This window comes from Cicer arietinum, chromosome 7 (genome assembly GCF_000331145.2).
Source record: "Cicer arietinum cultivar CDC Frontier isolate Library 1 chromosome 7, Cicar.CDCFrontier_v2.0, whole genome shotgun sequence".
Classification (NCBI taxonomy): Eukaryota; Viridiplantae; Streptophyta; class Magnoliopsida; order Fabales; family Fabaceae; genus Cicer; species Cicer arietinum.
Window position 1 is genome coordinate 3,616,476 of NC_021166.2, and position 25,511 is coordinate 3,641,986.

The following is a 25,511-nucleotide window of genomic DNA, read 5'->3' on the forward strand; positions in this document are numbered from 1 at the left end:
TCAGCAGGTACATAACAAGAATGAAATACTGTTTAGTGAAGTCAGCAGCGTTCTACATCAAATTTCGGAGAAGTTTTCAGGTCCTCTGCCGCAGAAGGGTGGAAATACAGTGGCAGACTTTAAGCATCTGATTGCTGAACTTAAAGGAATGCTGCAGAAAGAGAAAGAAGAATCCGAGGTAGGTGGTTTGAGACATTGAGATTCATTGCCCCTTCTTCAACTACTCTCTTGATCCCTCCTCTCTTCTTCCTAAAAAAGAGTTTCCAAATGAATAAGATTAAATTTTTCGAGTACATTCTCGTTCTTTGTAGCCCTCCACTTACCAGATTTAATTGATAAAGAAATTGGGTTCATTTAAATTTTGTTGATTTTACTTGCTTGACTAAGAGGTGATTTCACATTAATTCTTGTTTTCCTTTTTGTAATGTTGAATACATAGGACTTGTTAAAAAAAATTCTGCATAAAGAGGCCAAAGCTGGTGTACTCATGGTTGATATTCTAGAGCTCTGTAAATTGCGCAGGCATATCCTTATTCTTTCTTATGTATGGGACCAGCGCCTGATATATGCATCCAATCTAAATAAAATTACACTTTCAGAAGATTCAAGGAACTCCTATCAGAGAGATAAATTGATTGGTTCTAGGGAAAAGGTCGTTGAGACAGATGTGTCCACTAGGCCAGCAAGAGGTCATAGCAGTTCTGATTCCTTTCTTTTGGAAACAAAATCTGATGGAATCTTTCTTTTGGAAAACACTAGCCACCTTAACAAATCTGGTGAAATGATCAAAGGTGAGGACAACGGTAAAGACACAGATCATGGTAAGTTTGATCTTTCTCTATCTGTTGGTGCAAATATCAACGATAAATCAAACTGTTCGGAGTTTGGAGGAGTTGTACGAAGGACTTCGTCTGATGGGGGATCTTCTACCATGGCTAATTTATCTGATACCCTTGATGCAGCATGGACTGGTGAAACTCACACCACAAATATATTATACAAAGAAAATGGTGTTCGAGCTCCAGATGCAGCGGCTATGACAGTTCATTCACCTACAGCAGTAGTTACTGCAAAATCCAATCTTGATAATTATACTGCCGACACTGGTGGGGTTGAAACAGGATACACTCATGACTCTAAATCACATTCCAAAGGACTTGATAATAGATGGACTGGGATGCCTTTCGCTAACTTGTGTTCATTCAACAAAACATCTGCATTCAATATGCAGAAGCTTGTTGATTACAACTTTGTCCATGTTTTATCATTTCGAGAGTTGGACCGTCAGACTGGGGCTAGACTGTTTCTGCCTGCTGGCATTAATGATACCATAGTGCCGGTCTATGATGATGAGCCGACTAGTGTTATAGCGCATGTGCTTGTATCGAAAGATTATCATATCCAGATGTCAGAATCCGATAGACCTAAAGACAATTTAGAAAGTTCGGTTTCATTGCCACTATTCGATTCAACAAGCCTACTTTCTCTCAATTCTTTTGATGAGACTATTACTAATAGCTACAGAAGTGTTGGATCTTCTGATGAGAGCATGTTATCCACTTCTGGGTCTCGGAGTTCACTGGTTGCAGATGCACTCCAGTACTCAAAGGATTTTCATGCAAGGGTTTCTTTTAATGATGATAGCTCCCTTGGAAAAGTGAAATATACTGTAACTTGCTACTATGCAAAGAGATTTGAGGCTCTAAGAAGAACTTGTTGCCCTTCTGAGCTAGATTTTGTGCGGCCCCTTAGTCGTTGTAAGAAGTGGGGGGCTCAGGGAGGAAAGAGCAATGTGTTCTTTGCAAAAACTTTGGATGATAGATTTATTGTTAAGCAGGTTACAAAGACAGAGCTTGAGTCATTTATCAAGTTTGCACCAGCTTATTTTAAATATTTATCCGAGTCAATCAGTACAGGGAGCCCAACTTGCCTAGCAAAGATCTTGGGCATTTATCAGGTGCTTTTTTGTTAAATTAACTTATGTTCTGATGGCATATAATTTTTTTTACGGATTTATCTATTTCTAGCATTTAAAATCAAATCATAGTGATGGAGTAACTAAGTCACCGTGTCTGCCCTTCCCCATTGATGTATTTATTAGCTTAGGTTTAAGACAGTGTTGTCAATCTTGGAAGATAGCAGTTTGTTTGAATTCTGCTACAGTGTTATAGCGCTGCTATAGCTGCTATTAAACAACACTTTATACTAAATAGCTATCGTGGAACAATAACAATTTGTTTAAATTCTGCTACGCTATAGTGCTATAGTTCTGCTATAGACACAATGTGACATCACTAGTTTAAAACTAGTATATATTTTATTGAAGTCGGTTTTAGACTAGTATATCCTGGATTGAATATGCTTTATTTCATATTTAATATATATGTCAGTCTGTGATGGAAATATTCAGTGGCAGTTTCTGGATCATTGGATTATCAATTTTTTTCCAGATTCTTGCTCCATTCTATATTTTAAAAACTTTCACATGAACAAACATAATTACGCAATCAATAAATGGTTTCATCATAGATTTGGATTGAACGTGTCTTTGTTTTCCTTGAAGGTAACATCAAAACACCTCAAAGGAGGGAAGGAAACAAAAATGGATGTTTTGGTTATGGAAAATCTTCTTTATCGGCGTAACATTAGACGGCTTTATGACCTCAAAGGTTCTTCTCGATCAAGGTATAATCCAGATACAAGTGGGAACAATAAAGTTCTGCTGGATCAGAATCTCATTGAAGCTATGCCAACCTCTCCAATATTTGTTGGGAACAAGGCAAAGCGGCTTCTTGAGAGGGCCGTGTGGAATGATACTGCATTCCTTGCTGTAAGTCTGATTACCCTTCTTAATTTTCATGTTTTTTACCGTAAATGTACCTTCATAGGTTTTCCTGCAATCAATTTCCTTTACCTTTTTTTGCTTTGATTGCGATGCTATTATAAAGGAAAACTTGCACCTCTATTTATATTTTTGGCTGTCAAATGAGAACAAAGAATAGCTAAAACTGGTTTGGCCATCACATTTTTTTGATTATCAGGTTTGGTCATCATATATGTAGGATTTATTTAGTGAGAGTATGAGAACTTAATTTTGATCATACAAACATAAATACATAGTAAAGATTGTTGTACCAACATGGTGTGACACAAAGGGCAGATTCTTGAGTTGCTTAACCATTTGGTTGGGAGTTTGATCTCTGACCAGTAAGTATTAAAAAACATATTTTGAGAGAGATCAACCCCTTAAATGGATCTCAGTTACCTTTGGAGATTAGTCTCTATAATTGCGCACGGAAAATACACTGGTTTACAAAAAAAAGATTGTTGTAATTAAACCTAATCCTAACCATTCATTTATGTTTTATTCCTAGATCTGTTACTCACATGTTTATTTTAATTGAACTCATGTCTTGTGTAATTCTTACAGAAGCAACTTCCAGTAATTATATTTTCTTTAGGTAATATAATATTGTGGGCATATTGCAGTCAATATATGTGATGGACTACTCGTTGCTGGTTGGCGTGGACGAAGAAAAGCATGAGCTAGTTTTAGGCATCATTGATTTTATGAGACAATATACATGGGACAAGCACCTTGAAACTTGGGTGAAGACCTCCGGCATCCTTGGTGGACCCAAGAATACTTCTCCAACTGTTATATCGCCACAGCAGTACAAGAAACGATTCCGGAAAGCGATGAGCTTATATTTTCTTATGGTGCCAGATCAATGGTCTCCTCCAAGTTTACAAACCAGTGAGTCCCAAACTGACCTTTGTGATGAAAATTCATGAGGTGGGGTGGGGCCCGTTTGTTTGATAATGTTCAAAGTTTATATTTTGTAAATGTTAAGATAAAGATTACAGCTTTCATTGACATGGGATTCTCCACCCTATGTCTGTTCTTTTTTTCATTATACCCTCAATATATGTTTGCTGCATTTTATTATCTCACAAATGCAGGTGTAAATTTGTGTTCCTTAGACAAAACATGGTATAGGTGCACTTCCAATGACCAGAGAATGTTTGAAAGGGTATGCTGGATCATGTCTATCAAGGCTAAACTGTACAGTGAATTGTTTTTATTTTGTTCCCTCAATTTTTATAGTCTATTTAATCTTTTGCTTTCTACAAACTCTTGTCTTCAAATTGTGATTTACATAAAAATCATGATTTTCTGGTGGCTTTTTGTATGCACACAGCTTTTCTTTTTCGTTGCTTGTGAACCATGAATATTTTTTTTTGGTTAACACTGTTTATTCATCATTTTAGGTACTTAAATTGTTACTTGTTTTATTATGCTGTAAATAGATATTTGAACATCTAATTCTTCTAAAGAAATGATATTTTGACACATTCGACATAGCAATTTGAATGGGTCTATATACCCTTCAAATACAATGATAAAGGCACTTTGAAGATAATACCATAATGTGATCCAAAATAACACAGCTTAGACTTAGAAAAGATGCACTCATTTATAGACTCCCAAATAGCTCAGACCAAAATGCTAAAATTGATAAACAGGAACCAATTTGAAGTTGAATGTGGTGTATTCATACACTCCCGACAATTGGTCTATTGTTATAGGCATATTTGGAAATCATCCACAAATTTAAATGAAAAACTAAACTAAAAATAAATATTCAAACACCTAAGCCCATTTGGCTATAGTAGACATACAACCTTCTCCTAATAGAAGGGATAAATTGCATCCTAGTCTAATAATATCACTCTTTTGCATCGCTGGATTCATAAAATCAGCTGCAAGAAGATCAACAAGGGCCATAGCTGAAGCTGCATTGAAGATTCCTTCAATAATAAGGGCAGTTGGACTGTTCTCATCTGCTGATTCCTAAACCAATTCCAATCTCTACATAAGAGTAGGGTATTTTCTGCTCTTTTAGAATAATGTTTCTGAAAATAAGCGGTGGCACCATAAGAGTTTCCATGGCGGTTCACATAGCGACAAAACCGGTGAATGGAAAATCACCTCTAAACATATATGAAAAGGTAAGATTTTCAAAAGCATCTGGAAACACATGAATGAAACCGGTATATAATATAACACCTGAAAAAGTTTTGATTATAAAAAACACATCTTTTTCAGGTATCAGAAGTGGAATACAAACCCCGATTGCACTTGGAATTAGTATTGATGCTAAAGCCACTAACTTGTAACCTAGAGCTTTCGATTTGTTCATATCTTCTTCATCACATGTGCATTCACCAGCTATTACAGTGGAGATAATTAAGGAGAATCAAGATAGAGAAAACAAATAGTTTTAATTCTAATAAACATTCATCAATTTATATGGCTATTTACGTCATGTTCAGTTTTTTCGGTAGTTTATTTTTTAATACTACATTCTATCCTCACCATTTTATTAGACCCAATATAACATCTAAGAACCATAAATATATATTACTATGTCATAAAAATCAAAGAGAAATAATTGTATTGAATGTATCCCATGTTTATTAGAATTAAATACTTGGAAGGAATCTATACAACAAATACAAACATCTATCTATCCTATACACATTTCAAATTTATTTTTTAAGAGTTGATTGTATTAAATACATTCTATACTTGTGTATTCGGATTGTACTTGTGTATGGGCTTCAATAATATTAGTCCTCCACGAACACGTGAAAAAAGCAATTGACTAGTAAACTTACTTTATTATTGGTTTGAAAAGTATTGTTCTTGTTGATGAATTCTGTAAATAGAGCTTCATCTTAGCTATCACCACTGGCAGTTGCTCCTGAATAGCATTAAACATGAGAACATGAGAACATCAATTAAGCATGATAAAGAAAGGGATTAAAAAACTCAATTGTCCATAGATGAATGTCATAATTAAAGAGAGTTCACAAATCAAGATAACACTGTGGAGTTGTTTCTTTCTTTTTCAACATCATGGATGTAGATGAGTTTATGGCAACTCACGAACATTTATCTTAATATGAGACATTCCATAGTTTATAATATTATTTTAATAAAATTATTAATTTTTTATAAAAAATTTATTTTTTTAGAAATTTTAGAATATAAAATTATTTATCTATTCAATATAATCATTTTCATATAATTTATATTGTTAATTTATAATGAATTAATTTAATATTTATTATGAAAATATTAATTTTAGAAATATTTTAGTAGTTTATGTTAAAAAAATATTAGAATATGAAGTTTTTTAAAGTTTTAAATAATTGTTTGACTTAATTGCAGTTTTAATCCTTTATTTTCACGAATTCACAAATTGATCCTCTTATTTTAATAATCGATAGTTTTGATTCCTCCCTTGTATTATTAAAATTAAAAATAACAATTTAATATATTTTAAATAATCTCACATACAATTTTATAATATAAAACCATCTAAATATATTAATTATTCATATGTTATTAATTACATTACAACAACGAAAAATTTATCAAGTTGAATGCAAAGTTTTATAATATTTTATTGTAATTTCATGGGTCTTAATAATTCTACATTAACGTTATTTTAATTATGTTATATCACTATTTTGTAGTTAAAAATAAGAATGATGGTCTAATCAATTTTTAAAATAAGAGACTAAAACTATAATTAAATATAATTTTTTTTAGGTCTTTTATTAAGTAAAAAATTTAATTTTGTCTCGAGGCCTAACGTAATGGCTAGGTGTTTTAACCTTTGTGCAGGTCGTGGTACATGTTGAAGTTTTGGGACTTCGTAGTGGTATAAAGTGGATGGTTGAGTTTCACTAATATGTTTTCTATATGAACTTAAAAGCTGTTGTAAACGTCTCTAATTAACTGTTCCTCTTAGAATTCAAGCAGTTAAGTGAAATTCTTGTTAACCGGAGATATCATTTTTTGATATTATTTGTAACAAGTGTAGTTTGTTGAGAGAAAAACTAATATAATTGTTTATTAAAGTACCTTGTAAAGACGATTATTGTAAATGTCAAGTTTATATCACTATTTCAATATCCCAAAATATGTTAATAAAAGATTTACATTTGCCTTGACAAATACGATAATATTTTCCATTAAAAAATAAAATAAATAAATAGAAAATACAAAAAATTTAAATTGATTTTAGATTCCAACTTGGGGAAGTGGGAAATGGGGAGTTGTGAAAATTGATTTTTGTTTGCTTTTGTTTTCTTCGACACCATTACTATTATAGATATAATCAGTACTAGTAGTACATTGTGTTAAGATAGAAATTTCACTCATATTCCTGTGAATCACATCAACTCCACATTAACTCTTCATGCTCTTAGTTGGTGAATAGTAATATACCTCCAAATAATTTCACGTCATAATACCACATGCATCATCATATAGTATGATTTTTTTTATTATAAATTTTTTCTAACTTCATCATCATATTTTCTGCAATTGTTGCAGCAATGAGAAATATAAAATATAGAAAGAAAAAATGAATCTGCTTGTTCAGTTGAAATAAAAGAGAAAATTGAATATCATTATTCTCTTCATAATGTCTATTTGATTGCTTTCTATGTTTATTACAAACAATTAGAATAGGTGGATCATGATGAGTTAAAGAGCGTATTTAACTGTCACCGCGCTAACAACATAAAGCAAATAATCGATCATCCACGTGTTAACCACATATCCATCTCCACGTAATTGCACGTCACATCTTCACATGCATCATCATATAATATATATATTTTTTTTTTCTTCTAAAAATATGTTCTAACTTCATTATCATATTTTCTGCAATTGTTGCAGCAATGAAAAATATATAATGCAGGGAAACAAAAAAAGGAATCTGCTTGTTACCAGTCACTTTCAGTTATCATTAAAATAGAAGAGAAAATTGAAAATCACTATTCTCTTCATAAAGTCTCTTTGATTGATTTATATGTTTATTACAAACAATCAAAATAGGTGGATCATGAGGAATTAAAGAACATATTTAATTGTCATCACACTAAGAACATAAAGCAAATAATCGTTCATCCACGTGTTACCACGTATCTCTACGTCATTGCACGTCACATCATCATATAGTATAACTTTTTTTCACTAAAAATCTGTTCTAACTTCATCAATTTTCTGCAATCGTTGCAGTAATTAGAAATATATAATGTAAGAAAAAAAGATCTGCTTGTTACCAATCACTTTCAGTTGTCAGTTAAAATAGAAGAGAAAAGTGAATATCATTATTCTCTTCATAATGTCCCTTTGATTGCTTTCTATGTTAATACAAACAATCAGAATAGGTAGATCATGATAAGTTAAAGAGCATATTTAATTGTCACCGCATTAAGAACAGAAAACAAATAATCGACCAACCACTTGTTAATCACAGATCCATCTCCACCTAATTGCACGTTACATCTTTACATGCATCATCATATAGTATAACTTTTTTTACTAAAAATCCTTTCTAACTTCATCATCATATTATCTGCACAATTGTTGCAGCAATGAGAAATATATAATGCAGGAAAAAAAAATTCTGCTTGTTACTGGTCACTTTCAGTTGTCAGTTAAAATAGAAGAGAAAATTGAATATCATTATTCTCTTCATGGAGTCTCTTTGATTGATTTTTATGTTTATTACAAACAATCAAAATAGGTGGATCATGAAGAATTAAAGAACATATTTAATTGTCACCGCATTAAGAACATAAAACAAATAATCGATCATCCACGTTTTAACCATAGATCCAACTGTTTCTCTTAACAAAAATTACCAGCGTAAGGCTGGATGAATATACGGTAGGAATGTACACAGATTAAGATATTCACCAAAGTTATAAAAGAAAAAAAGACACAGATCATAAGCGGCAAAACCACAACTCTGCCATCTCTCACTGATAATTCTACAAATTTATCTAGGATGTAATGTAATGACGTGACTTATGCCTGTTTGTTCAAATATCCTCCTGTTCGGAAAAAAAATGGATATCAAGTTATTCAAAGACCTTTACATACAGATTAGAGAAAATTATCAAGCTCAGTTTGCAGATCCTGTACGGATTTCAGATTAATAATCTGAATCTCTTCACTTGTGTATTCGGATTGTAGAAGGGATTGTACTTGGATATGGGCTTCAATAATATTAGTCCTGCACGAACACGTGAAAAAAGCAATTGACTAGTAAGATTCTGCATAGCTTGAAAAATAACATTCTGAAACCAAGACTAGATATAATGCAAACCAAAATTAAGCAGTTGGGTCTTAACTAACATAGCATCAATTCACAACAGATCACCATCCTATTAACTGACATCTTATGATAAAAGATCTCTTAAGTTGAACTGCCACTGTGTTCATATTTTAGAATCTTGCAATTAATTATTCTAAGAGATACAAGAGCCAATGGTAAGATGAAACGACCAGGTTCTGACAAAATTTAAGAGATTCAAACTGCATAAGGGACATGATTGGAAATCATCTTTGTAAAGAAGCTGGAACGACAAGAATGTGCAACAGAATGAGTTATTGGGACTATGTTCTAAATTTGTCATCTTTGCATATAAACTTACTTTATTGGTTTGAAAAGTATTGTTCTTGTTGATGAATTCTGTAAATAGAGCTTCATCTTAGCTATCACCAATGGCAGTTGCTCCTGAATAGCAGTCATGACCTATTCATTAAACATGAGAACATCAATTAAGCATGATAAAGAAAGGGATTAAAAAAATCAATTGTCCATAGATGAATGTCATAATTAAAGAGAGTTCACAAATCAAAATAACACAGTGGAGTTGTTTCTTTCTTTTTCAACTTGTGTTTTCATTTATATGTGAAATCATGGATGTAGATGAGCTTATGGCAAGTGACAAACAATACAACTTTTGGGCTTCGGCAGTAGCGTTTCAGGCAGCTTTCAGAATTGATAAGTGTTCCCACAGATGCACACATGTCTTTTTCAGCTTGTTTTGTTCACACACACGTTTCCTAGAAAACTTCTCATGTTGTTCAATGAATGAATAATGATATACACAATTCCAATGAGTAATAACCTACCTTCTGAACAAGTTCGGCCACCTTATCTGGAGTAGCAAAAGCCTGATCCTTTAGAGGTTTGGCCATAACTGACTCTAGCTTTTGATTATGGCCACCCATAGATAATGAAACTTTCACTGCAGTAACCTACAAAATAAAGGAAAATCTGGTAAAAAGTTTGTGTTTTTTGGTAATAAAAATAGTTAAGCATAGAAAGTGTTACCTAGAAGCCGTTTAATTACCAAAATAATAGCAAAAGTTACAAGGATAGATTGTTTGAGTAAGATATGAAAAATAATAGATGCAAGATTATGACATGAGATTTTGGCATCGTGCAGATGACAAATTTCTATACTAGACCAGTATTAAATTTATAATTACAAGTGCCTTTACTTTAAAGCCATGAACCTGTTTTCAGTTTATCAGGGAGCAAATAAATATATAACCTGTTTATAGACACACCTTTGTAACAAATGAGAGCAAAGGATCCACAACTAGCTTAGTAACTGACATGATGAACTCCTCACAAGTGACTTTAAGGCTTTTTTCCAGTTCCTGAAAGAAAATATATGTCAAAAAGCATTAGATAATGGTCGAAATTTGAATACACAACGAGAATTTCTATGATTAAAGAAAAATTGCAAAACAATTTTTTTTGGATATGATTTGGACACTAAATGGGTAGTGAAGAGTGGTCAATATGGTGCTAATACTTGATTTATTTTATTTATTGGTTCACATTTTCCTTTAATTCCACATATTATGTTAGGATATAGATTAGGAGAATTAGTAAATAAAGTTAGTTATTTGTTTAGTTAGGCTTATACTGTATAAATAGTGAGTTATGGAGCTAGAAATGGGTATCATTTGAATACTGAATAGAGTAATTAATAACTCCCATTGTGAAGGGGAAATCCTTGGAGGAGTGATTTCTCTACTAGTCTTTCCTATTTCTTAATAAAAAGTGTTTCTTTCTTTGGAATCCAATTCTTGTGGAATCCAATTCCTGGGTTCCTGACATATTCCATTTTAATAACTCTCCAATCACTTAATAAAGGTATATATAGACTATGTATGGAGACTAAAAGCATATTGGATGACTGAATATAGATGCACATTGCACAAAAAATCAAATTATTATGAAAGTAAAACTTATTTACATGGACTAAATCCAAAAAAGATATTCTAAACTCTTCCACTTTGACAGGTGTCTTGTCCAGGTTTCTTATTTAATTTCACATAAGATATTGACAAATTAGCAATGCCCAACCAAAATATCAACAAGACTTTAGAAGTCATTTCAAACCATGTTAATTCCACAAATCACAAACCTTCTTGGTGTCAATTTGATTTTCCAGAACTCTTGGAGACAATGTCCTCGCCAATGAAGTTGACCTAGACCAGTCAAATAGTGAGGCTTGACCTCTTAGAAGTCTCCTTAGATGATCCTGAGCCATATTTCGTATAATCATGAGTACAATTAGACATTCATTTGGTATGATATGCTCCCTCTACTCAATTATAAGCCAAAAAAAAAAACTACTTTCACTATTATCAAGAAATTTAGTTAAGTGCAATTTAATTTCTAGATTTCATGAAAAACATAAGTCAGTGTGTCAAATTTACTAGCTTGTCCCTTTTTAATGTCAAATATTTAACAACACGCGTTAAATATTTTTGAATTAAATGAAGGATATATTAAGAATAACAGCATTAAATGATTCAAAAGTAGTTAACTTTTGCTTATAATAGTGACCAAGATTTGATGCATTTTTTTTGCTTATAATAGTGATCAGAGTAGTATTAGTTTTAAATCACCAAAGTCAAACATTCAATCACTGTCATGACAAAAATTAACAGGCAAATTCCATGATTAGAAAACAGCATCCACATAGAAGTTTAACATAATATACACAAGGATATGGTAATCAAATGGATTAAAATATAGGTTTTTTTTAGTTTGTTATTAGATCATTGGTAATTTGACTAGTGTATTTCATCTGTTTCACAATATTTATCGGTGGTGGCTCTGTTTCTCTTACTAGAACAAATCCTAATAATCTTTAAGAATAAGAAGCTCCTTCCCAATAAAATTTTGGTTGGAGGTCATCCATTTTGCAAAGGGAATGAGCCATCCTAGTACTGCATCCCCAGTCTATTTAGTTTTCTTTTGTACTGTTGTTTTAATCCTTTTTCAGCCTTTAAGGATACCTTACACTTGCCCCGGTCTACATCATTATCCATTTTATAAATGTTTTTTTTTTAAGAAAAATAGAGTACTTTTCTCATTGTAAGTAGTGCATTTAATCAATGGTTCCAGTCACAGGTAAAATTGCAATAAACTGGCCATACAAGAAGCAACATCTCAGTGTCATAAACATTAACTATAGTTATGTGCTTATAATGAAGTTTAATTATGCATAGTGAACCGACAACAAATCACATGGTTCTTATTTGGCACTATTGGCCAAGTTCTTTCTTTTTCTAACAAACGGCAACAGTCTAACAGACAATGGTACCAGGTCACAGCATATTATAAGGCTAAGAGACACTAACCAGTAAATGGGAAAAATCAAGCTCCTTTTGTGTGACTGAAAATTCAATATTGAAGGGTGCAATCTGGAAGACCAAAAATATTATTTACAAATTATATAAAATCTACTAAATAGTTCAAAAACTTAAGTCAAATACACAAGGAATACCTGCTCCCTCAAATTCAGAAGATGCTTTATAAGGAAGAGCTGTCCATCCATTTGTGATGATCTCTTTCCAATTAATTTGCTTGCTTTCTGTGGCAGATAAGAGGAAGCAGCAATCAGAAACCAAGCCAATATTAGGACCTTGAAGCACATCAGAATGTAGGAAAGTTGTCAAGTTTTAAATAATCCACATCAAAGAGGTAACATGCCCCACAAGAGCACAGATCTCTCACTGCTTTGTTTCGCAATATGTGTGAAATGTGTAATTCTAGCTCAGAAATCGACGCTCATCTGTTTTTGATTTGTTTTGTTCTGCTGCAAATTTTCTCTGGAATAAACATTTTGGGATTTTTGTGAGAATTGGGTCTAAAGAAGTCAATATTCTCTGAAAGTTCTCTTGGCCTTTCATGGATCATTTATTGGACCATGGACTGAACGGCCACAGTCTGAAAGAGCTATGTCCTGTTATCACACCTCTGTTTGATTGTCACTTGATGATTAACTATGGAATTGTAAATATGTTAGCCTTGACAGATCGATTGCTCCACCTATAATCTTCTCCTACATGTTGTTGCCATTGCCATATTCTATCCGTAACTTAATCATCTCTGTCTCGCTGCAGGGTGGACGACTGCCATCCCATTCTTGAGTGAGCTGCAGCGCAGCCATGTTATCCACTGAACTAGATCGAAAAACTAAGAAAAAACCGTGAAACACGGTGGCATAGGACCATGAAAAGCAAATGAAAGTGCTTGTATTTGACCGGGAAGGAATGCTAGAATTTCCATTGGAAATCTAGAAAACGTTTGGAATATACATTTATTTGTTAGGCATGCTAAGAGATGAGCATGCCTTGTTACATGATTCAATCTTAGTTTTTAGGTGACTTCTTTTTGCAAATTTCCTGTGAGGATGTCTCACCCTACAACTATGTACTCATCCTTGGTTCCTTAATGAAATTTCCTTTTATATCATAAAAGGGATAGCATGTCCCAATTTGGATATCTAAACCTCCTTCTATGGTCAAATATTTAGTTTAAACAACAACACTCAATAGAATTAAAACTAATGATATGTTGCAGGTTTGACTTCCCTAGTAAAGCTCTATTCTGACATGTGTGTCTTGTGCAGTTCTGAGTCAGAGACCTTGCCTCATTTCTTCCACAATGACAATAGCCCGTGAGTTATCTTTGGAATAAGCTTTTTAGCATTTCTAGAGAGAATTGGCATTTATTGAATCAGTCTCTTCAAGTTCACCATCCAGAGTTTGGTAGTAAAAAAGAAGAATAAAAATTGTGGCAATGTGTGTTGTTTACATGATTTTGTGGTTGGAACGAAATGCTCGTTTCTTTGAGGGAGTATCTTCTCTAAATATGCTTTGTGATAGATACTTTCTTCGTCTCACAATGAGTCACATTTGCTCATTTTTACGCATATTAAGAAATGACTAAAAATAAAAGAAAGAGAATAGTTATTTAACCAAATTATCCTTCTTAACTTATTAGTGTGTTTTCTACTATCATAAATGCAAAGTACAATTAATGCTTTGGAAATAGTGTACATAGTAATAATTGAAGAGTACAATTGAAAAAAATAATTAAAGTTGCATTAAAAATTAAGAATGACATTCATTTTGAGACAAAACGTTCTTGCTAAAGTGACATTCATTATGAGACGGAGGGAGTAGTATATATGAGACTCTCTTTGATATTCAGACTTACAGCACATATACTATTTCAGGAGATCATTCTTTAGGATATCTCTTTTTTACGCTGATCAGTTTTATAGGACTGTTTTATTCTATACTTATGATTTGGTTTTCTTTATCTGGCCCAACGATTTCTTACCCTCCTCCATCTTTGCACCCTGTTTCTTTTTTATCTCTAATTAAATTTCTTTTATCAAAATTAAAAAGATAACATGCCTCAATACAGAAAATCAGAATTTCCTTCCTCGACAATATTTATATTGCATTGATACATCACAATCATATTTTATAGACAAGATAATTGATTTTTGCTTTACCTGAATAGATGTTGAGCAAACTTCCACTGCTTCCTGATTGAAATAACGAAAGCTGGTTGTTAATAAATATTCAAAGAAAGGGAATACAGGGCAAGAAACTAAAAATATTTAAATACAGCCTTTAATACCTGTGCTAAACCTGTGAAAACTTCTGACTCTAAACATCGATACAACTTTGAGAGACATGAAAGGGTTTTTTCCAGGGGCGGATACCATGTCTTAAATGTATCTGGGTTGTCATCAACCTACAAATTTAGAGCAGATAGCAAATTACAAAAAGTAGAAAACAAATATTTATCAGTTGTCCAAAAATCCGCCATGCCATGGCGGAATGGCAGCGCCATGACCGCCATTCGACAACATTGTTTAAAAGTGACAACGAAAACATCAAACAATTATCACAAAACAGATATATATTATATTGTAATTTCCACTTGTACAAAGAGAAACCAGAATAAGCTACATCACACAAACAGCTCTGTGCATGCAACAAGCACATGGCATATTCATTAATGAGTCCACATCTGAATCAATATCTAACAAACCCTCTCGAAGGGAATTTTGGGGCAAAACCAGAGGGTATCGACAATATTTGAACATTCTTTGAGAATCATATTTCTACATTGCATAAGCTAAGTAGTAATATTTGAAACATAAAACAATCAAAGACAGCATAGAAGAATCAACCTATAGTTGTGACAAAGTTCACAAAACAAGCAACTAAATCTAGTGTAGCAACAAACACCACAAACTAAATTTACAAAGGCTAGTGAGCACAAATGGAAGAAAACCAGCATGCAATAATCATTTTTTAGAAGCTTTCAGTGCTGAACTACATAGAAGACAAAACAAGCAATTGAGGGGAAAGACAATTCAGCAATTTACAGGATTGATCTCAGATGTGCTTTCAGCTGATCTCTTCAGCTTTTCAGGGTAGTCCAAGTCTTCAGAAGTCGGCATGTAGTTCGCTATCTGGAAAAAGATCCAGTAAAAAGGTTTCAAGTATCCAATGTATAAGAAGAGAAATTTAAATTATTATTATAAAAACCACGTCAAGAGATATATAGAGTGGGTCAAAAAGTTTCAACAAGCCATAGAAAATAAAAAGTACATTTACTTCAGCATGTTTCTTAACATTGGAAACATTTCTCTAATTCATCGACAACCACATCGTGACTAATACACATTATGGTCTCATGTTGTACATGGTAATTTACTTATATTCATATACCTCGTTGAATCACTAAATCAAGACATGATAACAAAAGCCCAACTAGGTTAACAAAGACGAGCGATATTTTTGAGATAGTGATACTCAAAGATTTAGAGCACCATTGTTTACAAAACAAGCACATGCACACAAATAATCTTGTATTATGTATAATATCAAGATTACCAAATTGTTCATTTTTAGCAAAAATACCAAGTGGCTCAGTCTTTTAATCAGCCCGACGATAATCCAAATTCTTTCTTGAAAAGAGAAAAAATTGAAACACCAAATTTGAGTATAAGAAATAATGAACAAGCTGACACAATTCTACACTTATTGGTCACTTTTAGTTTTCTTTCCTGTTAGTAATGAAGTGGAGAACAAACAATCGGAAGGACAAAAATTCCACAAACAAATATATCTTCAACAAGAACAATATAAAGTATAATAAACAAAAAAAAAATGATAAGAAACCTACCTCATCCCGTATATGAGTCCGAGCACGAAAAGTCAACCGCTCGTGAACATCTGCTAAAATTCTCTCAAACGTAGGACGAAGACCAGCTAGTGATTCACTCTTTCTACTATGTTGCTCCCCCAGGACTTCCATTTTAAGTATATCAACGAGTTCACAAAGAAAATCTATATTTGTTTCATGAACTAGTTTGGGGCGCAGTGTATCATATAAATATGTTGACCTGCATGTAAAATGGATCAAATCATGAGGGTAGCAGACACTATACATATTTTAAAGAATAGCATTCACACTGAATGATAAAAACAAATAATGAGAAAGAGACTTATAATAAGGTGTACAACAACACTATTCTAATGCTACTTTACTTCCCTTGTTAAACACAAACTGTATTTGGACACATATTATACATGCCTGTAATATTTCCAAACATACTCCCAAAAGATTCTATTTACTTAGGACCTGCAAAAAGACTATTACAGGCTGCACCTTCTCCAAACAAAAATCAAGCTACGTGTCTAATTGTCTACTATCACAATGTGAAAGCTCCTTTGCATATCCCTTAGCTATACAAATAGTGAGTTCTGACTTCAAAGGTATTACGAGGGAGGAAACGAATTACTGGAAATCTTGAATATAGAACCTTTCTCTGTTGTTCATTTTTTTCTTATGTAATATTTTCCTTTGAAAATATTCTAGCAGGATTGATTATTTTCCTGTGTATTTCTTTTCCCTTTCCTAAATTTTTTCTGCTCAAATAAAAATAAACCGAGTGTGCTTATGTAACAAGGATACAAACTTACAGAGGATCCATTAATGGAGATAAACTCGAAACATCTTTCGAAGAAGCTGGGAAAAAATGATCAAACAACTGGTGTTCAAGTTGACAGACCTGCAATTCAAATTACAGTGAATAAGGGCCTGTTTGAATACTATTTTCAAAAACTGTTCAGTTTTTAAAAAATTAAAAACTTGTTTGATTAGGTTGTTTTACAAAACAGTTTCTTACTTTTTTTGTTTTTAGAACCATAAAACCAAACAGATAATACTTGTTTTAAAAAACAATTTTAAGAGCTATTTTGGAAAACAGATTTAAAAAACTAAAAATAAACACAATCAAGCAAGCCCGAAGAGTTTCCACCATAAAGATATGAAGCAAGTAAAACAATTTCAAAGTTCACATTCAGCATAAAAAATAGAACAATTACAAGAATCACATTTATTTCACTGATGAAACTTGAAAATTGGTATGTTTTGTATGATAATGCAATATGGAGAGGACAAATAAACCAAACACCGTTGACCCCTTCAACCTTGGGGCAACAGCTAATAAACCTCACACCTTTCAGTTTTGGAAATCAATTAAAGCAATCAAAGATAGAATGGTTAGCTGAAAACAAAGATAAACAAATAATTTAACACGTTAATTGCTGAAATTTAAAGTCTGAAGAGTCTATGGGTCCCAATGCTGAAAAGGATTCTATGTTTTCTTATACCTATTTTATTTATCAAACAAAACATAATCAATTCATTATTTGGAGGACTTTTAACAATTAAGAATTTCTGTATAAATTAAATTTAAAACAGAAATATTAATTATTAATATAAACTATTAACTAAAATGTGAGACAGTAAGCACTGTGTAACATTTTCGAAGATAAAACTAAATGTTAGTATACTTCTATAAGTATGGACATTTTAATAAACCTCAAGGAGAAAAAGGAAAAGGAACTTTTGTTAGTCCACCACTTGAGAGAAATACCAATAACAAAAGGTCAAATGAAAGATAGTCCAAATCAAATAGGGTAGAAGACGTAAAAAAAACATAATACAAAACAACCAAAAATGGCTTGCTCTAAATGGTTTTAAAAATTGATATTTAATATAGCTCAATGACATCACTTTTATTCACATAGTTGACCCCGTTAAATGACATATAAGGCTTGGTTGGTGTTATCATTGCCGCATCTCTAGTGAAAAAATCCCGGACTAAGAAAAAAATCAATGAATTTCAATAATACATAGAAAAAATTGGGTTCGTCCAAGTTTTGAAAATTTATAGTAACAAATTAAAATATTTTTTATATCAGGGTCCTAGTTTATAAATACATACCAAAAAGAAAAATAGATATAAATTTGAAAGCTTTAAAGCCAACCAACCAAATCTCTTAAAACATCAGAGTGAAATTTGCCTTTATTCTAATGAATAAAATAGGCACCGATGGCCAAAAGCTATTATTTAGCATCACATTGTTAAAAATAACACTACCTGTATGAGATATGCACATCCTGATCTGGTCAATGATGGCAAGGACTCTTTCTTGGAAAATTCAGATATTCGCCGCTGAACTATGCTTCTTATCTTCATGGAAAAAAAACAAAGAATCATGCAGTCAGTTATTTCAATAACAATATTGAAAAACTAATACAAACAATATAACGACCAAGCTTGTATCATCTCACCAAAGAGAGGCGTTGCTCACAGTATAATCTGTGGCATTCTACAAGGATTTGACCATATTCTTTCCTTGAAGACCTGCTTTCAATTTCTTCAAGCAGTGGTTTAAGCTGCAAAAGTTACAGTTCATAATCAGATGTGCAGAGGACAGGTAGAGATCTTGTGCTGAAAAGCTTATTCATTCATTAAAGATGACCTTCATGATTTTGCTCTCTGGTCAGTAATAAACCTTCAAATCTAAAGATTCATTTCAAATAAAGAGGAGACACTTACCTCACTTGCTGCTGCCTTAAAGCGAACATATATTACAGATGCCTCTACTCCCTCGGAGATAGATGTTTTGTCACCCCCACTTCCACGAATTGCTTCCTGGACCTGATATACGGGTACCTTCCAAATTACTTTACCATAGAATTTCAAAACTATATATCCTTGAAGAATACATACAACATATCTTATCCAAATAACCTCTTAAATTAATTTCACCTGAGAAGAGGCACCTTTAAGAACGGACAGTACATGAGAACGCATCATGCCCAGTGCTCGAGACTAAAAATACAACTATTCCAAATTAGTATGTGTTAAATATTTATCAAACATGAGCTATCATACGTCTAAGGCCATAGACAGATTTTTTTTTTAGCTATAATTGCTCGGCAATTCCGAGTAGTAAAATTTATATACCTGAAGTTGACGAAATTTAAGCAAGTAAACACTGGATTCTGCATACTGTGGATTGCTTTCAACATATCTATAATAAGAATCCAAATGTCAATAAATACAATTGTTCAATTACAAAGTACAAAAATGAAAGTGGTTTGTTACTCACGAGATGCATTCATCAAGCCTTTTGAGAAGTGGGAGAAAGTTTTCGTTTCCAACATTCATATTTGGAGAATAAAAATTGGTAGCAACCTGTAGAGAAGAATATAAAGAAACCGCATACATCATCTATAAATTAATGACTATGTGGAGTTTTCACATTACATTCACAACTTCTGAATAAAACAAAAACCTTATCTATCCACTAGAAGAAGCATGCTGAGTTTGAAAGATTAAAGCAGCGGCAACAAATATTTTTTAGTTACAGGAACACCGAAGACGTGATAATTAAATCAGTTAAGCGACTGGTGTAATAATGTTCACGCACCAAAAAAAAATTTAATACACTAGTAATGAAAGGGTGTAATTGAAGCAACGGAATACAAATTTAAATCATGTATGGTAATAGAAATTTCATATGCAATAGAGTTAACGAAAAACCTCTCTGACGTTCATAATAATATTTTTGACATATCACAAAACCTAATTCATTATAATGTAAAAAAGCATCACTTTAATGCAAGTCTTGACTTGATTTTGTCAACAAAAACCCAAGCATGACAATTGAAACTTATTTCACAATGTCGGGAAACTTTAGAAGATGATGATTCTTTGATTACACGTTCCAAAGGAAATGACTAATCTTGTCACTCATTGTTGCATTATCCTGATGTCTATCAGAAAGACACCTTTCAATGTCAGATATTATAAGGTATTGGGAGCATATAAACTTAGTTGGTCCTATTTACATGTTGACGTCTTATTTTCAATTAGCATGTTCACATTATTTAAAAGTCAAATAGTATTAGATTAGATAACTAAAAAACAAGATGGACATTAGACGTAAGAAAAAGATCCAGTCAAGCCAGCAGTCAAACCTTACATTCTCCAGTTCATCAAAGTAATTGAGTTTACTACGAAGTGCTTCGGCAAAGTCAATCAGTCTTTGCTTCTCCTGTACCTGTAATAGGAACAAACAGGTTAGCAAATCCATAATTTCAGCTGAAGAAGAAACCCAAGTCATTGTGTGACAAAACAATAAGATCATATATTTTCAACTTCCAAATACAAATAACAGATCCAACAAAATGCATTGCATGTAACTCGATTATACTTATTTTCGCAGTTTGCAGAAAGGGAAATGCAGTAAAGCAACCTAGAATCTCCGCTACCATTAACTGTTTTTAATTTAATTTAGTTTAATTTACTAGTTCTGCATATACATAAACCTATTCAATGTGGGCAGCTAATAATTGAAAAAGAGATTGCATTCAAAGGGCAACCATTACCCAGTCACTTTCACAATCATTCTCGGAAAAGCAAAAAAATAAACTAAAAAGTAAATGAAAAATGAGATTAAGATGATAAGTAACAAAACCACACCAGTCTATCACATGCATCATGCAGCGTCTTAGTCTTTGTGGCTACTGCCTGATGCTGCAACTGTAGTTCATTGAATAAGTCCAAGGTGTCATCGACCTGCATGAAATCAACAAATCCAAATGCAAAATAGAATGAGAAATAAATCAAATAGTCACCAAATCAGATAGCTACAACTAACCCGGAATAACCAGATAGAAAATTGACCTGTTGGAGAATATCATCACATGTTTGAATCCGCTCCGTTAGAGTGCTCACATAATGTTGGTATTTCTCTTCTGTCTACAATTGAAGAATAAGTTCAAGAATCCCACAATCAAAACATACAAAGCACGAAACATTCCTGTAAAAACAGAACATCACTAACCTCTGATTTCATTGCAGATTCAAGATCCAAAAACCATTTGTAGAACTGCAATAAATTAAAAACAAAAACAAACTAATTACATAAAAACACACGCCAAGCACCAATATCCACAAATCAAATTGTGTAAACAAACAACATGCCTGATTGGTATTAACCATAACAGTTTTAATAGCACCAGAATCATCAAAAGAACTATCCTCAGTTGTAACAGACAACACATTATCTTGCACCGATGCATTCTCTTGAGCCTACAAATTCATAATCATAAACATGAATAACATTTCATTTCAAGAGAATGTGAATTAAACTAAATGTAGTAAAACGACAACAGTAGCACAAATAAAATTGCTTACCAATTTAAGAGGCAACGGTCGTTCAGAAACAGCATGAGAAAGTGATATAATCGAGTTTTGTTGTTGCTCGGTTAAAGGAGCATTCTGCAAAACACGAATTAGTTCAAAAATATATTAAATCAAATCAAAGAAAATAAGAACGTAGATCTGATCTGATACGATCCAATTCGGAACGTGAATTAATTATATGTATTCGAAAATTTTGGATTAAGATGAGATAATTGAATGGAAATGCAGGTAGAAAAAGCGAGATCTAGGAAATGGAGGGTAAAGGAAAGAGAGAATTGAGAACCTGTTCCCAAGTGGAAGCGAAGTTGTATCCTCTTGAAATGGCAGCGGAATTAGGAAGGGTTTGAGGTGGACCTCTGCTTCCCATTTTTCCTCACTCTTTTCTGCTTCTTCTTCTTCTTCTTCCGTTCTCTGCTTGTTTCCTTACATAACTGGTTGCTAAGCTCCGACTTTCTGTACAGAACCAAACGCAGCGTTTCGCTTCTCAATATAATTATCGTTAATTATTTATTAATATGTTTTTTATTAACTAATTGTTAATGTTTTCAAAATTTATTAAAACATACTAGTAAATTATATTTTTGACATATAGTTGGATACAATTTTCACCACAATTTAGATAGTTAACAATTTTAATGTGTTTTTTATTAACTAATTGTTAATGTTTTTAAATTTATTAAAACATACTAGTAAATTATATTTTTGACATATAGTCGGATACAATTTTCACCACAATTTAGATAGTTAACAATTTTAATGTGTGATTATTTAAGTTTGCTAGATAATTAATGAATATAACAAAATGTCATAATATATTATTTATTCACTAAACATAATAATTATATTTGTTTGAGTTTAAATATACATGATATCACTTAAACATTTAAATTATGTTTAAAAAATCTAATATTTTAGATTTCAGATCATTACTCTTTGTTACTGCGACGTGTGGGAACAACACCAACCCATTCGAATTCTCATACTTTTAAATTCAAAAATGAATGGTTATTGAACCTTAATTTGATGATTTTGTTCGATGATAGTGGGTTTCTAACTCATATTCTTATTTTCTTGCAAAACTATAAATTTGTGCAAATGATACGGCGACTTGAGGTAGAATCAATTATCATAAATTTTGTCAAAGAATTGTACAATGTCGGAAAGCCCTGGAAAGAAAGCGTCAGTTAGCCAGCAACACAAATGCAAAAATGTTTACTTATTTGAGGAAGCAAATTACTATATTGCTAGTTAAAGTAGACACTTTTTGGCGACAACGACCAAAATCATTCAGGTTGAAGGAAAAATATTTGAACACTATATTTTTTTTTCATGCGCCTGCCACATCTAGACGCAAGATAAATCGAATTATTTTTCTTGAGGATGATGATGAGAATCGGCACATCGAACATAGTGAGTTATGTCGTGTTGCTAGAGACTATTTTACTATTTTCTACCATAACACACAAAACGTTCATGCTCTAGTTTTGAATGCTCTTTCACATGTTATTGATGCAAAATATGATGATAAGTTGATTTCTCTCTTTTACATATAAGAATTCAAAGAAGTCGTTTTTTCTATTAAGACATATAAGTGTCTGAGCCCTGATGGTTTGAACCCAATATTTTATTTTTATTTTTTTGTCTTTGTGTGGTAGTGAAAATTTTCAATAATATTGTGTTTGGCTTTTAATTGGTGTATTTCCTAGTACACCAAACATTACCAATATAGCTCTGATCCCAAAAGGCGACGAACAGAAGACTGTGAAAGATTGGCGGCCTATAGCTCTTTGTAATATGATTTATAAGATTGTGACAAAGGTTCTTGCAAACATATTAAAACATGTTCTGCATAAATGTGTATCTAATAATCAATAAGCTTTTGTGCTTAATAGGTCCATACTTGACAATGCAATGACAACACTTGAAATTGTTCATCACATGAAAACCAAGACTCGTAGTAGAGTTGGCGACGTCGCATTGAAATTGGATATCAACAAAACTTATGACTGCATTGATTAGAGTTACCTTCGAGAGGTGCTGGTTTGGATTTTGCAAATCAGTGGGTGAATTGGATTATACTTTGTGTCGAGTCAGTAGAGTACAATATCATAGTGAATAATGATTGTGTTGGTCCTATTACCCCATGAAGAGGCCTCTAACAAGGGTATCCATTGTCGCCGTATTTGTTCATCTTATATGTTGAAGAGCTTTCAACAGTAAAAAAGACGAAAAAGTCGTGGTTATCTCCATGGAGTCAAAGTGTGTTGAAATGTCCTAATTATTTCACACCTTTTGCTTGCAGATGACTGTTTTTTTTTTCTTTAGAGCATCTATCATATAAACGAATACTTGAAAAGTAGGATTATAGACCCTCTAGGTGTGCACTCGGTATTAGAGATTGGAAAATACTTGGGACTACCTTCATTGATTGGTAGAAGTAAAAAAAAAATACTTTCATATTCATTAAGGAGAGAGTTTGGCGGAAGATCAACTCATGGAGTAGTAAAAGTCTCTCTTGGGCGGGTTGAGAAGTCCTAATTAAATATATTCTCCAAACTATTTTGTCATATGTAATGGACATATTCTTGCTACCCACTACTTAAGGGGATGAGATTGAAAAAATAATGAATTCGTTTTGGTGGGGTAAAATTAGAGGACATGTTAGCGGCATCAATTGGCTCAAGTGGGATAAACTCGCAATACATAAACGTGAGAGATGTATGAGTTTTAAAAACATTAGTGTCTTCAATCTATCCATATTTGGTAAACAAGGTTGGCGGTTGTTATCTAACATGGACAACCTTGTCACTCGTATTTCTAAAGCTAAATATTTTTTCCATAGTGATTTTTTGTCTGCTAACCTTGGTTAGAATCCAAACTATGTTTGGATAGTTTGCATGAGTATTTGGAATGCTAAACCTCTTTTGCAGATGGGTCTTGGTGGAATATTGGAAACTGATCTAGTATCCCTTAGTGGAATAATAATTGACTAAGTGATATGTCTGGCCTTGTTAAACCACAAGGGGTGTATGATCAACATGCAAATGTATGTGTTAATAGTTTGATTATGCCTTGGCATAAAGAATGAAATAGATCCCTAGTTACAATAATTTTTTATCATAGCATCGCTTAAAGGTTTCTCAAAATATCTCTTTTTGACTTAGTGAAAGAGGATACCAGAGTCTAAAAAACCGATTCTAGTGTCTGAAGTAACAATGTCGATTTACAAGAAAGGAGGGTTTGAATTGTAAATGCACCTTTTAAAAATTCTTGTTAAAACTTAAGAAAAATACTCAAGATTGATCTTGGTTATGAAAACAGAAAACGGAGAACGTTCTTGGTTTTTGATGTAAAACAGAGAACGTTCCTTGATTAACTTAAAACAGAAAATCAGTTTATGTTTTATCTTGGTTAGTCAATTCAATATGATAAATAAATAGATAGGATAGAGAATACCACTCAAGGATTTTATCTTGGTTCACCCAACGTGGGTTACGTTCAGTCCTCACACCGTGAGATTTTCCACTATGTGTTTAAAAACAAAGTATCTTCTTGATCTTACAACACCTAGTCTAGATCAACCTTGATCTAATTCAATCTCTATTACTTTCCACCCAGAAAGCAATAACAACACCTATTTAATCTTGATAGAATGTAATCTTTAAACAAACTACAAAGAAACTCTTATAGTTTGAGTTTTTACAATTTGATTGTTTTGACAGAAT

At 32.6% G+C, this 25,511-nt stretch overlaps 2 protein-coding genes and 1 long non-coding RNA gene across 9 annotated transcripts in view; 1 reads left to right on the forward strand and 2 right to left on the reverse strand.

Moving 5' to 3' along the window:
- The window catches only part of LOC101497117 (1-phosphatidylinositol-3-phosphate 5-kinase FAB1A), a 10,786-nt gene extending 6,573 nt beyond the window's left edge, over nt 1–4,213 (forward strand). For 5 of the 6 annotated variants that reach the window (XM_073363748.1, XM_004507987.4, XM_004507986.4 and 2 more), the window contains exons 9-12: nt 5–178; nt 440–1,957; nt 2,564–2,830; nt 3,490–4,213. In XM_073363748.1, the coding sequence (XP_073219849.1) occupies nt 5–178; nt 440–1,957; nt 2,564–2,830; nt 3,490–3,795 (2,265 nt within the window). In that variant the 3' untranslated portion in view covers nt 3,796–4,213. The remainder of the gene's footprint in view (nt 1–4; nt 179–439; nt 1,958–2,563; nt 2,831–3,489) is intronic. The other variant, XM_004507989.4, reaches the window with a different exon arrangement.
- A 246-nt stretch (nt 4,214–4,459) lies between these two features.
- On the reverse strand, nt 4,460–5,938 carry LOC113787701 (uncharacterized). The gene is made up of 2 exons (XR_003474220.2): nt 5,683–5,938; nt 4,460–5,233 (listed from the first exon to the last, which is right to left on the reverse strand). It is a non-coding gene; the product is annotated as an uncharacterized lncRNA (long non-coding RNA).
- Nucleotides 5,939–8,664: 2,726 nt separating this feature from the next.
- LOC101498656 (conserved oligomeric Golgi complex subunit 3) lies at nt 8,665–22,239 on the reverse strand. Of its 2 annotated transcripts, XM_004507991.4 has the most exons (25): nt 22,070–22,236; nt 21,778–21,861; nt 21,565–21,672; nt 21,425–21,469; nt 21,265–21,339; nt 21,061–21,156; nt 20,561–20,638; nt 19,685–19,770; nt 19,540–19,606; nt 19,342–19,404; nt 19,129–19,230; nt 18,861–18,965; nt 18,667–18,759; nt 17,201–17,289; nt 16,401–16,620; nt 15,598–15,684; nt 14,841–14,957; nt 14,713–14,745; nt 12,691–12,777; nt 12,545–12,607; nt 11,320–11,436; nt 10,451–10,543; nt 10,010–10,135; nt 9,526–9,626; nt 8,665–9,104 (listed from the first exon to the last, which is right to left on the reverse strand). In XM_004507991.4, exons 1-25 carry the CDS (start codon nt 22,151–22,153, stop codon nt 8,975–8,977), a joined length of 2,349 nt encoding a protein of 782 aa, XP_004508048.1. In that variant the 5' UTR covers nt 22,154–22,236; the 3' UTR covers nt 8,665–8,974. The 2 variants fall into 2 exon arrangements, with proteins under 2 accessions (XP_004508048.1, XP_012573420.1); XM_012717966.3 differs by lacking the exons at nt 8,665–9,104; nt 9,526–9,626 and adding an exon at nt 9,645–9,940 and having other exon boundaries at nt 22,070–22,239.
- Nucleotides 22,240–25,511: the final 3,272 nt, after the last annotated feature.